Below are 13,405 nucleotides of genomic sequence, written 5' to 3'. Positions count from 1 at the left end.
CATATAAGTGATATCATATGGTGTTCGTCTTTCTCTGTCTGGCTTATTTCACTTAGTCTGATAATCTCTAGGTCCATCCATGTTGCTGCAAATGGCATTATTTCCTTCTTTTTTATGGTTGAGTAATATTCCATAATATATATATATATATATATATATATATACACACATACCACATCTTCTTTATCCATTCATTTGTTGATGGACATTTAGGTTGCTTCCATGTCTTGGCTATTGTAAATAGTGCTGCTGTGAACTTTGGGGTGCATGTATCTTTTCAAATGGGTAATTCACCCTTGTCCCATGTCCTCTTTGAGAACCCAGTAACTACCCGTTCTCTGAAGCAAAGACCATAACAGTTCTATCACATGAAAAGTTTGTTGAAAGGTATTTTGGGTGCTTCTGTAACAATTCTTTCCATCTCTTGAACACAAATACCTTCCAGAAAAATGTCCCAGCCTATTTGTTAACATGTGAAAGTTACAAAATATCAATATGTAATGAGCAAATTCAATAAAAATGTTAGCAGAGGAAGAGTCTGACATGGTAAAATTAAAAAGCACCTGAGTGAATGCTTGTTTACAGTTCCCACTTTGATGTGCATGGATGCAGTAGTGTAGGTTACTAAGTACATGAATCTGGAATGTTCTACTCGTCTGCACATGCCCTGGGAAAGATTAGGAGAGTCTTGCCCAATCGTTTTCTGCCGTCTTCAGTATAAAGCATCTTCTAGCTCCTGGAATGGAACCAGTTAGATCCTTGACACTTTTTCTCTTATGCCCCTCAGTTAATCCTTTAGATTCTATCTTCACACTGTATCCAGACTCTTACCACTGCCCACCATCTCTACTGCCATCATCCTGGTCCAAGCCATTGTCATCTCCCAACTGGATCACTGCCACAGCTCACTACCTGGTCTTCCTCCTTCTAATCTTGCCCGCTTGGGCAAGAATAAGTCGCTTAGAAAACCACGCCAGAGTCTTCCAGTGCCCCTCAGGGTGCTGGCCAGAGTGTGGGCAATGTTTAAGGCCCCGTGCAGTCTGCTCCCACTCAGTGACCTCCTGTCTGTCATTCATCTGTGACGACACTGGTCCCCTTGCTATTCTGTAAACCCACCAGGCAGGCTGCTGCCTCAGGTCCTTTGCACTTGTCCCTCCCTCCGAGATCTGGTTGGTTTGTTACCTCACTTCCTCAGGTCTTCACTCACATGTCCTATTTTTAGTGAGGCTTTCCCTGAACACTGTTTAAAATTTTACCCCCTCATCCACCAAAGCCTCTATCCCTTCATGTGCCTTATCTCCATAATATTCATTACCATCTGACATTCTCTTTTACTTTTTTGCTTTATCTTTCCCACCAGAATCCCATTTAGTTTCATCTCTTTAGTCGACTGCTGTATTCCCAGCACTAAGGAAAAATAGAAGGTATGCAGTGGAGAGTTAGTGAATGAAGGACAGTGAGCAACGGAGGGGATTCAGGAAAAACCCCACAGCCAGGGCTCGCGAGTCCTGTGCGAAAGGCGAAAGCACTGATCACTCGGATTCCCTACTTCTCCTGTCCTAGGGATTCCACCCCACCCTAATGACCACTGTTTTTTCCTCTCACATCATAAGCAATACTCAAATGTAATACCATTTATCTATAGAACTATAACTTGGTGGAGATGGTGTAATGAAAATAAAACCCTATTGCCTTCAGTAGCTGTTACTGTTCTAAGTAACTATAATTAGTATTAATATGAGAAGACTTAGTGGTCGATGACATACTGGGGAAAAAGTATTAGTAATAATACTAATAAAATAATTTATTGAGCACCTTTGTTGTGGGCACTGAGTTGAGTGCTTTATGAATATTAACTCATACTCCCAACTCCACCATTTACCACATGTGTGAGCTGGGCTGATTATGTAACATCTTAGTCTCACCTTCTTCTCTTATAAAGTGAGATCATTATAGCTGCTTTGGTGTGTGGTTCTGAGTGTGATGTGAGATGATGTCCAGGAAGCATTTAGGCCAGTGGTGGGCACAGGGTCCAGAATTACTGGAACTATTGAATCTTACCTTCGAGAGCCAGGTCTGGGCCACATCTCATCTCTCATAGAAGAGTATAGCACAAGGAAGGAAACTGAGGCTTTGCCATTTTTCAGGAATTCCATTGCTAGAATGTTCTTCCGCCCCCTTTCCCTTAACTCTTGAGAGACAAGGAAGAGAGGTTACACCTTGGGCCAAAATACAAAGACTTCAGATGTTTCTAGCCAACACCATTTTAGTCTTTGTGAATTCATGGAAACACAGTTTATTCATCTGAGCTTTCTGTGTCTTGAAGAACATATGTGTGGTTCTGGAATCTTTTTTAATCAATCTGTTCAATCCCACTCTGACTCTCAAAAACTTAGCAGCCTCAGTTTTGAGAAATTCTGTTCTTTCCTCTGATATCCTTTCCCCCCTTTTCTCCCTCCCTGTGCCATGGATTCACAGTCTCTTTGGTTTTAGTTGTAATACTTTCGCTCTATTCTATTTTCTTCCTGGAATCATCTGTCTCTTGAAAAGGAACATAAAGAGATTGAAAAATACATTCCTATCTTCAAATTTCATAGTACTTGCCTGTTTAATATTCATTTCCAATTCTTCTTTTCGAACAGAATTCCAGATTTTTTTAATTCACGGTGACAGTGTGCTCAGCCAGAAATACTTTTTGCAGATTCCCTTGCAGCTTAGTGTGCCAGATAACATAGCTATGGTATATAGGATGTGGGTACTGGGGAGGGTGTTCCTCCCATGTAAGACAGCAAAGCTTTCATAGGGGAAAAAAACATACCCAAAAACCTTCATCCCTTGGCCTTTTCTTCCTGTTCCTGTCTGAAACTTGGATATGAAGTCTTAAGATTCTGTGACCATAAGACATCATGACAAATGCCAACATGCTAAGGACAGCAGTGCAGAAAGATAGGAATAACCTAGTCCCTGAGGGCAGCATTGAACATCTGCAGTAGCTTCAGCCTCAATACCAGACTTCTTATTGCAGAGAAATAATCCCATCGTGATTTTTTTGTTTTGTTTTGTTTTGTTTGCGATACGCGGGGCTCTCACTGTTGTGGCCTCTCCCATTGCGGAGCACAGACTCCAGACGTGCAGGCTCAGCGGCCATGGCTCATGGGCACAGCCGCTCTGCGGCATGTGGGATCTTCCCGGACCGGGGCACGAACCCGTGTCCCCTGCATCAGCAAGTGGACTCTCAACCACGGCGCCACCAGGGAAGCCCTCCCATCGTGTTTTTAAGCCACTGTTTGTCATGCATTCTCTTCTGTGTTTATCCTGTGCTCTATTCTGTGCAGTAGGATGCATTTTCAGCTGTTTCACGTGACTTGCTAGCTAATTTAAATCCAGTTTTATTGTCAAACTGACCACATTGTAGATCACAACACTGAAGTATTTTGTAGTACAAAAGTGAATCTACTTTTATAAAAGCCAAAGGGAATTAGCCAAGTAACCCATTTCGAGCAGACTTTAAATGGCAGCAAGTTGAGTTACCACACTTGGATGGAGAGACCAGAGATTCAGATTTTCAGGCCAGTTCCACCGCCAGCTGGCTCTGTGGGCAGGCCACTTGACCTGGATTATTTCCCTCCCATCTGCAAAATGAGGTAATTTAAGTAAGCCAATCCTCTCAAAGACCACCAAAGAGCCAGTGGATTGATGCCTGCAGAGTCTCAGCTGAATTTGGCATTATTGTTTACCTTGCCAAGACTTTTTAGCTAAGAAGCCAAGCACAGATTTTGTTCCTTAGCTGTGAAAATTCCCTTTCAATTGCAGTGTGTGTAATATAAATTGTGAATTTTTAAAACAAGAAACCAGGTTGTATGATTATCAGTAAATATGCACAGTGTACACTGAATTGAACCACTAGGATTAAATGGTGCCAAATTCCTAAAGTTCAGCATTAGCTGAAACATTATGATACTTAATTATCTTATTATGATACTTAATTTATTTTGGTCTCTTTCACTTGAATTCTGTTAATTTTTTTTTTACCTGAGGATCAAACCAAATAAACAGAAGGTTTGTTTTAAAAAAAATTAAAGTGTGCATGGTTCTATATGGAAACTCCAGGTATATATACTATCAGATTTTTTTAAATTAAACAACTATTTTTTAGAGCAATTTTAGGTTCACAGCAAAATTGAGTGGAAAGTACAGAGAGTTCCCACATAATCCTCTGTCATATCATAGGTTTTTAAGAATAATGCTTTTAGAATTAAAAAGAGAGGAAACGTAAACCATGTTAAACTAAACCCGTTTCTGAAAAAGGACTTGTTGTATTTTTACTACTTCTCTTTAATTCCTTATTAAAAAAATTTTAACAGATTTTTTTGGTTTAATTACTTTAAAATTTCTGATGTGTAACATTCTAGTATGTTTCATCAGTTTTGAAAGTAATATAAGCAAGGTTGTAAAATCCAGTCTTTGCTGAATTTTATTTTGATGTTAGAGTACAATGAGTTTTCTATTTTGCCATTAGTCCCGAGGGCCTATTAAATAACCAGTATTAGTCCTTTAAAAAAACAATCTCATTTGAGGGACATACATTTCTTGGCTTCTGTGCAATATTAGAAACCTAAGAGCATCTTTACACGACGAAATGAAGTGTCATTTTCCGAATTAAAAGAAAAATCAAATATCCTTTTATAAATTAATGCTGTACATGTCCTTTTGATGAACATTAGATTTTACCAGAGTAACTATCTTTCAGTGACTTTGACTTTGCATTAAAATCTACTCCTCAGCAGACTGGCCTAAGGTCAAGTAAAACAAGACACTGTTGTCTGGCAGCTATTACCCAGTTTATGCCACAAGAACTATTTCAGGACAAAGTTGGGAGTATCTGATATCTTCTCCTGATTGTCTCATAAACTGATTTAATAGCTTTGGGCCAGACATTGAATCTTTCCCGATAACTACTTGTAAAATAGAAAAACATTGCTTACTATTTCGGACATTTGTAGATATGGCAGTATGGCTTGACAGACCAGAGCTAATAAATCAGGCAAGCATCTTCAGGCCACTGGTCACTTCTGGCCTCCTGTGGCCTTGAAAATTGGGATGCCTCAGATATAAAGTATTCTTGCTATGGTTGATTGCCTGCCCTGAGAAACCATGAAGAGTCCACTTGGAGAAAGGTATATTGGTTTTGGATGAGGATTTTTTTTCCATTCTCCCAACTCATCTGGTTTTAGTTTGTTTTGTTTGTTTGTCTTATTTGTTCTTTTGTTTTACAGTATTCTATGTAAAAGCAAAAGAAAAATGTGACATCACTTGCATTATGTCATTTCTTTCCTTATAGTTTATATCTTAATGTTTATCTCTGGGGCTAGGTTATAATCTCCTGAAGGTAGGCGGCCTTAGACATGTTTCTGGGAAATGAGATTTATATTATAAGAGATCCATCACACAGCTGTTGTGGAGCTGAGATGCAGTGATGCATATGGAGAACTAGCTACTCCATGGACTCAAGGGTTCCTTTCTCACCAAGTACCAACTGCACACAGCCCTTGGGAGCAACGTGTCTCATTAATTCTTGCATTCTCTGTGACTCACAATACAATGCTGTGGGCACCACCGATTGTTTCAAAGATTTGAGGAATGACAAGATGACGCTGTTTGTCCCCTGTGATTTGCTTAGATTTTATCTAAATTTTATTTATTAAACTAAATACGTAAATATCATGAGACATGCATGTTTCAGCTAGAAACAGACTAAAATTTAAGCACCTTTATAGAAAGAGATTTTTTTCCGTTTTTTTTTTTTTTTTGCTGTACGCGGGCCTCTCACTGTTGTGACCTCTCCCGTTGCGGAGCACAGGATTCGGACACGCAGGCCCAGCGGCCATGTCCCACGGGCCCAGCCGCTCCGCGGCATGTGGGATCCACCCGGACCGGGGCACGAACCCGTGTCCCCTGCATCGGCAGGCGGACTCTCAACCACTGCGCCACCAGGGAAGCCCAGAAAGAGAGTTTTAAAGAACACTTTTAGGGAATTCCTCAGTGGTCCAGTGGTTAGGGCTCTGCACTTTCACTGCCAAGGGCCCGGGTTCAATCCCTGGTCGGGACTAAGGTCCCACAAGCCCCTTTTATATAATGGGAGTGAAAAGTTTTTTTCTTCCCCTTCTTAGGACATTTATCTCTTTATGTAGCATTTCAGAAAATTTCAGGTAATGGACTATGAAAGTAAAAATATTGTTCTTGTCTTTCTGATATGTGGACAACTTGTATTCCTTGCTCATTTGTAGTCGTTGCTTTAAATCTCTTCTCGCATGTCTTGCTTGAAGGATTGCAGTACCTTACTCAGTGGTCTCCCTGCTTTCATGGTCTCAAAACGCTAGTCCATCCTTCACTTGATTAAAGAGTTTACCTGAAAATCAAACTTGAGCACATCATTCTTGTTTAAAATAGCCTTTGGCCGATGTTGCGTCCAAAATGGCATGTAAAACCTTAGACTCTAAAACTGGAGTCCACCATATTTCTCCAGTCTTATTTATTTCTGGACATTTTTTCCCACTTACCATGTGTTCCAGCCACAGTGAACTTCTGTGTCTTCTACAGATATGCTTTGTCCCTTATTCTTTCTTTGCACAGAAAGTTTCCTTTTGCCATCCTTCCAACCATCCATCCATCCAATATGGTCATGTTTGCCAACACTGGACCATGGATTGGGAATAGGACGTTAAACAAGATAGATACTGTCCTTACATCTTGCAACTTCCCATTCATTTCCTACATGTCACACTCCTGCTCATCCATTTAGACTCATCTCTAATGTTATTTCTATTTTGAGGTCTTTCCCAGCACACCCAAACAGATATGTTCACTATGTTGGCCCATCACTTTATCTCTATTACAGCGTTTAATTTCTTCATTCATCAAGACATTTATTGCCTACTGTGTTCAGAATCTATGCTGAAAGCTGGGGATACTGTAGTGAACAAAGCAAATAAAAATTAAGCCCACAGCGCTTCCCTGGTGGCACAGTGGTTGAGAGTCCGCCTGCCGATGCAGGGGACACGGGTTCGTGCCCCGGTCCAGGAAGATCCCACATGCCGCAGAGCGGCTGGGCCCGTGAGCCATGGCTGCTGAGCCTTGCGCGTCCGGAGCCTGTGCTCCGCAACGGGAGAGGCCACAGCAATGAGAGGCCCGCGTACCGCAAAAAAGAAAAAAAAAAAATTAAGCCCACAGCTTATACATTATGTTGTAATTATCCAACTTTCACCCTTATGAGAATGTGAATTCTTATAGGACTTTATGTATCAATAATATCTTTATATCTGAAGTACCAGCAATGCTAAAAATAGTTTGCATGATATACAATTTTAAAAATATATATAGCAAAAGTCTAAGGAGTTTTCATAATTTAATTGAATTAAACTCTCTGTGTATATATGTGTATTGTATATAAACATATAATACACATATGTATATTTGCTTCAGATATATGTATGTGTGTATATATATATATATATATATTTTTTTTTTTTTTTTTTTTTTTGCGGTATGCGAGCCTCTCACTGTTGTGTCCTCTCCCGTTGCGGAGCACAGGCTCCGGACGCGCAGGCTCAGTGGCCATGGCTCACGGGCCCAGCCGCTCTGCGGCATGTGGGATCTTCCCGGACCGGGGCACGAACCCGTGTCCCCTGCATCGGCAGGCGGACCCTCGACCACTACACCACCAGGGAAGCCCTAGATATTTTTTTAAGAAGTAAAATTTTATGGATCTAGTTGAATTTCTCTGTTTTCCTCTGTGATTCCATACACTTGAAAAGTAACCATTACTTTAATTAAATTTCTTGATGATCAAAAAATAAAATAAAATAAAAACACTAAGCATATATTAAAATAATAATAATACACATATGTGTATATATAGATTTTGTTTGTTTAGGAAGTAGAAAAATGCTAAATTTTCTATTAGCTTACAAAGAGATTAAAATGTCCAAGAAAGAGGAGTGGACAATCATCTATTTTGATTCTTCCCAGTGATTGCCTAGGCAGTGTCAATCTGTCATTTTTTAATCCTTGTCGCAATTGAATGGCAATTTTTTATATGATTAATTTGCAGTCAGAGATTCATACTAGTTAAGTTAAAGTTTCACTTAAGACATGTAGGAAGTATTTTAACCATCAAGGTAATGTGGCAAGGAACTTGGCTGTTTAAGGAAGCAGGACTCAACATTCTAAAGGTACTAGTCTTTCCTGGATTGATTACTTCACCATTCTAAAAGCTGTATAACCTCTCTGAAGTTCTTTCAGCCCATCTTTCCTTGTTACTGTCACTGGGATAAGGCCCTTGGGATGCAGACGGGATGACATGAAGCTGTTTTCCTTTCTTGCAGTTGGTGAGTTTGTAAGCGATGCTCTCCTCGTTCCCGACAAGTGCAAATTCTTACACCAGGAGAGGATGGATGTTTGTGAAACCCACCTTCACTGGCACACCGTTGCCAAAGAGGTACCCACCCATTCATTCTTTCTACTTTTAAAGTGAAGACTTCCTAGGAACTATGGGCAGTGACATTTTAGAGGGTATTTGAAGGCAACAGCTGTGTTGATAAATATGTTTTTAAAATTATTATTGTTAAAAATAAAAGACTTCATAAATATTTTAAGAGGATATCTTGAGGCAACAGCTGTGTTGATAAATAAGTTATTATTATTTAAAAAACCATCCATGAGTATTTTATATTTAGTTAGATTTGTTATGTCTATGCCATGTTTTATAATTTAGAAACTACAATTTTATACTCCCTATAAACCTTCAAACATACCTTTAAAATTTCTTTTTAATTTATCTCTTGTTTTCTTTTGTCATATACCAAGTTTTCAGGATTTAACCTTTTTCTCTATTATCTGTTCGGGAATACAGTGGGAGAACAATAGCTTGTCCTGTACCAACCTGAAAGCTACAGTTAGAAAGCTCAGTTTCTAAGTTGTGCCACCCAATTTTGTGTTCACCGTATGCCGTGCCACCACCTTCATTGATCCATAGTAGATGAGTCTATGTCACCAATTCTAAGCTTTGCTAACCCCTGCTTTTGGCAAAGCTGATAAGAGACATAAAAAAGTTAGCATAAAAATGTCACCTTTTTTGAGGGGGGGCCGTGCCACATGGCTGGTGGGATTTTAGTTCCCCCACCAGGAATCAAACCCGGGCCCTCAGCAGTGGAAGCGCAGAGTCCTAACCACTGGACCGCCAGGGGATTCCCCAAATGTCACTTTTTGATATTACTACCTTCAAAACTACTTTGTCCCTTTGATATATTATGAGGTTTTTCTAGTAAATTTGTATAGTTTTTTTGTAATGCGATCAGTCTCCTAGAATTAGCCTACTTTATCTAGCTCAGTGATTCTCAAATGGGGTCAGTTTTACTCCACATCCCTTCCCAGAAACATGAGCCATTGTCTGGAGACATTATTGGCTTAAGGGGTGGTACTACTGGCATTGGTGGCCAGAGGCCAGAGCTTCTGCTAAACATTCTTCAGTGAACAGGACAGCTTTTCCTCTCCCCTTGCCCTGAAGAATGATCTGGTCCAAAATGTCAATGATACTGAGGTTGAAAAACCCTGATCTACCTTCATTTAAACATTGCATCATAGCCTTAACGCTATTAGGCAGAAAACACTACTTAAGATTCAGCATTAATTTTGCCTTTTTTAAAATAATATGTTTTAATTTGCTGGCAAGTGACCTTGTCTTTATATAAAAATGTTTAAGAGCAGATATTAAGAAAACAAACTAAGTAATTTAAAGCCCAGTACCCATCTGATAACGTCATTTTTCATTTCTTCTTGAGTTAAAAAATTTTTTGTTGTTGTTGCTAAGAAACAAAATGACTCTAATTCCTATGAGGTCAAAATACACTCGTAAAATTTCATTGTTTACCTATGTGTGTTGAATTATCATCTGTCACCGCTGGATGCTTTCAAAGCTTTATGTTAATCTAAATGTGTGGGAATTTAGCAAATCCCAGGAAAGCAAAAGGATATTGAAGGAGAAATCTCTATTGACTTTAAGTTCTGATTCATAGCAGAGGATAATTTCTTCTCTTCCCAGGATTGTTATTTTGGAAGTGAGCCAAGACAGTTAGAATTTCTAGAATGCGATAGGTCTGAGTGAGAGAGGCTTCCATACATAAGGGAGGTAGAAGTGGGTTGGGGGGATATACGTGAAACTGTCACTACTTCCTGATATGCTAATGAAGCCAGAAAGCACTGATTCTCTGATAACTATTCACAATGCAGCCTCTTCTACATCTTAGCTCCCAATTAGTTTCTATTCTATTTTTTAATTAATTTCTATAGTATAACAACGTACCCTTATTAAATAAGTAACAAAGTTAAAAATTAAGGGTACCAAAAAAGCCTGTGCTAAAGAAACTCTGTTGTAAATCCCCTCGAAAAGCAAATGATTCTTTCCATTGTGAAATTGGTTCTTGATACACTGGGCCTGTGTGTTGTTATGATTGAGATTTTCCTACAATGAAGCACATCTATTCCAGTACTCTCACCGTTTTCTCCTTACCTTTTGTAGACCTGTAGTGAGAAGAGTACCAACTTGCATGACTATGGCATGCTGCTGCCCTGTGGAATTGACAAGTTCAGAGGGGTGGAGTTTGTTTGTTGCCCACTGGCCGACGAAAGTGACAATATTGACTCAGCAGACGCAGAGGAGGATGACTCGGATGTCTGGTGGGGTGGAGCAGATACAGACTATGCAGATGGGAGGTAAGGTGGCCTTTATGTTTGGTCTTTTGTAGGTGCCAGAACATCTAGCACATAGTTTTATTTCTTCTATAAATCTATCTATCTTTCTGTTTCTCATTTAAATAATCTCTGCCCACTCCTATCAGATTTTGTTTTTATGGAAAAAAAATCTAACCATGAGGTTCTGTTCTGGTTATGGCCTACCATTTAATTTTAGTATAATTGATCAGCCATCACTGAGTTAATTTTAACTATTTTATTGTACTCTCAAGAGTTGGGATCAAAATTCTACTGATGTTATAATAGGTCACTGGTAGTACTACAGAGAATTGAGATCTGGGTGCACGACATGGCATTTTGTTTTGGTCTGTAATTTAGAAATTTGCAGGGGGGATTTAGGAATCATTTCATCACTCATTAGCTAAAACTGAATTTTTGTTAAGAAAGGTTTGGTTTTGTTTCTGTTATTGTGGGTTTTTGTTTTTTGTTTTTCTGGGGTTTTTGTGTTTTGTCATCTTTTCCTATATAAATGAACTCAGAGACAAACTTAAACATTTGCTAAAGTTCTTTAACTGGGAGGGACCTTCAAGATGGTGGAGGAGTAAGACGTGGAGATCACCTTCCGCCCCACAAATACATCAGAAATACATCTACATGTGGAACAACTCCTAGAGAACACCTACTGAATGCTGGCAGAAGACCTCAGACCTCCCAAAAGGCAAGAAACTCCCCACATACCTGGGTAGGGCAAAAGAAAAAAATAAAAACAGAGACAAAAGAATAGGGACAGGACCTGCAGCTCAGGGAGGGAGCTGTGAAGGAGGAAACGTTTCCACACACTAGGAAGCCCCTTCATTGGCGGAGATGGGGGGTGGGTGGGGGAGAAGCTTCGGAGCCATGGAGGAAAGCACAAAAACAGGGGTGCAGGGGCAAAGCAGAGAGATTCCTGCACAGAGGATTGGTGCCAACAAGCACTCACCAGCCAGAGACGCTTGTCTGCCCAGGCGCCTGGGCAGGTGGGAGCTGGGAGCTGAGGCTCGGGCTTCGGAGGTCAGATCCCAGGGAGAGGACTGGGGTTGGCTGCGTGAACACAGCCTGCAGGGGCATAGTGCGCCACAGCTAGCCGGGAGGGAGCCCAGGAAAAAGTCTGGAAATACCTAAGAGGCAAGAGACCATTGTTTCGGGGTGCGCGAGGAGAGGGGACTCAGAGCACTGCCTAAACGAGCTCCACAGACGGGTGCGAGCCGCAGCTATCAGCGCGGACCACAGAAACGGGCATGAGATGCTAAGGCTGCTGCTACAGCCACCAAGAAGCCTGTGTGCGAGCACAGGTCACTCTCCTCACCTCCCCTCCCGGGAGCCTGTGCAGCCCGCCACTGCCAGAGTCCCATGATCCAGGGACAACTTCCCTGGAAGAACACACGGCGCACCTCAGGCTGGTGCAACGTCATGTCAGCCTCTGCCACTGCAGGCTCACCCCGCATTCTGTACCCCTCCTTCCCCCTGGCCTGAGTGAGCCAGACCCACTAATCAGCTGCTCCTGTAACCCCACCCTGTCTGGGCGGAGAACAGACACCCTCAGGTGACCTACACTCAGAGGCAGGGCCAAATCCAAAGCTGAACCCCAGGAGCTGTGCGAACAAAGAAGAGAAAGGGAAATCTCTCCCAGCAGCCTCAGGAGCAGTGGATTAAATCTCCACAATCAACTTGATGTACCTGCATCTGTGGAATACCTGAATAGACAACGAATCATCCCAAAACTGAGGCAGTGGACTTTGGGAGCAACTATAAATGGGATCTACTTTCTGCATCTAATTTGTTTCTGGTTTTATGTTTATCTTAGTTTAGTATTTAGAGCTTATTATCATTGGTAGATTTGTCTATTGATTTGGTTGCCCGCTTCCTTTTTATTTTATATATGTATATATATATATATATATGTTTTTTCTTTTTCTCTTTTTGCAAGCGTGTATGTGTATGCTTTTTTGTATGATTTTGTCTGTACAGCTTTGCTTTTACCATTTGTCCTAGGATTCTGTCTGTCCATTTTCTTTTCTTTTTTTTTTTAAGTATAGTTTTTAGCCCTTGTTATCATTGGTGGATTTGTTTCTTAGTTTGGTTGCTCTCTTCTTTCTTACCTGTTTTTTTAATCTTTAATATATATATTTTTTTATTTTAAAAACCTTATTTACTTTATTTTACTTTTTTCTTTCTTTCTTTATTCTTTTCTCTCCCTTTTCTTCTGAGCCGTGTGACTGACAGGGTCTTGGTGCTCTGGCTGGGTGTCAGGCCTGAGCCTCTAAGGTGGGAGAGGCAAGTTCCTGACATTGGTCCACCAGAGACCTCCCGGCTGCACATAACTGGCTGCACATAATATCATACAATGAAACCTCTCTCAGAGATCTCCATCTCAATGCTAAGACCCAGCTCCACTCACTGACCAGCAAGCTACAGTGCTCAACATCATATGGCAAACAACTAGCAAGACAGAACACAACCCCACCCAGAGAGAGGCTGCGTAAAATCATAATAAGGTCACAGACACCCCAAGACATACCACCGGAAGCCATTCTGCCTGCCAGAAAGACACTATGCAGCCTCATCCACCAGAACACAGGCACCAGTCCCCTCCACCAGAAAAACAACACAACCCAAT

At 40.8% G+C, this 13,405-nt stretch overlaps 2 protein-coding genes across 7 annotated transcripts in view; one reads left to right on the top strand and one right to left on the bottom strand.

The window, feature by feature from the left end:
* The window catches only part of JAM2 (junctional adhesion molecule 2), a 407,749-nt gene that overhangs the window by 18,817 nt on the left and 375,527 nt on the right, over positions 1-13,405 (bottom strand). The gene's annotated exons all lie outside the window — the stretch shown is intronic.
* The window catches only part of APP (amyloid beta precursor protein), a 272,026-nt gene that overhangs the window by 102,142 nt on the left and 156,479 nt on the right, over positions 1-13,405 (top strand). For all 6 annotated transcript variants that reach the window (XM_067739252.1, XM_067739251.1, XM_067739250.1 and 3 more), the window contains exons 4-5: positions 8,385-8,497; positions 10,577-10,770. In XM_067739252.1, coding sequence (XP_067595353.1) covers positions 8,385-8,497; positions 10,577-10,770 — 307 coding nt within the window. The remainder of the gene's footprint in view (positions 1-8,384; positions 8,498-10,576; positions 10,771-13,405) is intronic.

This window comes from Pseudorca crassidens, chromosome 5 (assembly GCF_039906515.1).
Source record: "Pseudorca crassidens isolate mPseCra1 chromosome 5, mPseCra1.hap1, whole genome shotgun sequence".
Lineage (NCBI taxonomy): Eukaryota > Metazoa > Chordata > Mammalia > Artiodactyla > Delphinidae > Pseudorca > Pseudorca crassidens.
The sequence above is the reverse complement of the archived record's forward strand: the minus strand, read 5'-3'. Positions and strand labels throughout refer to the sequence as shown.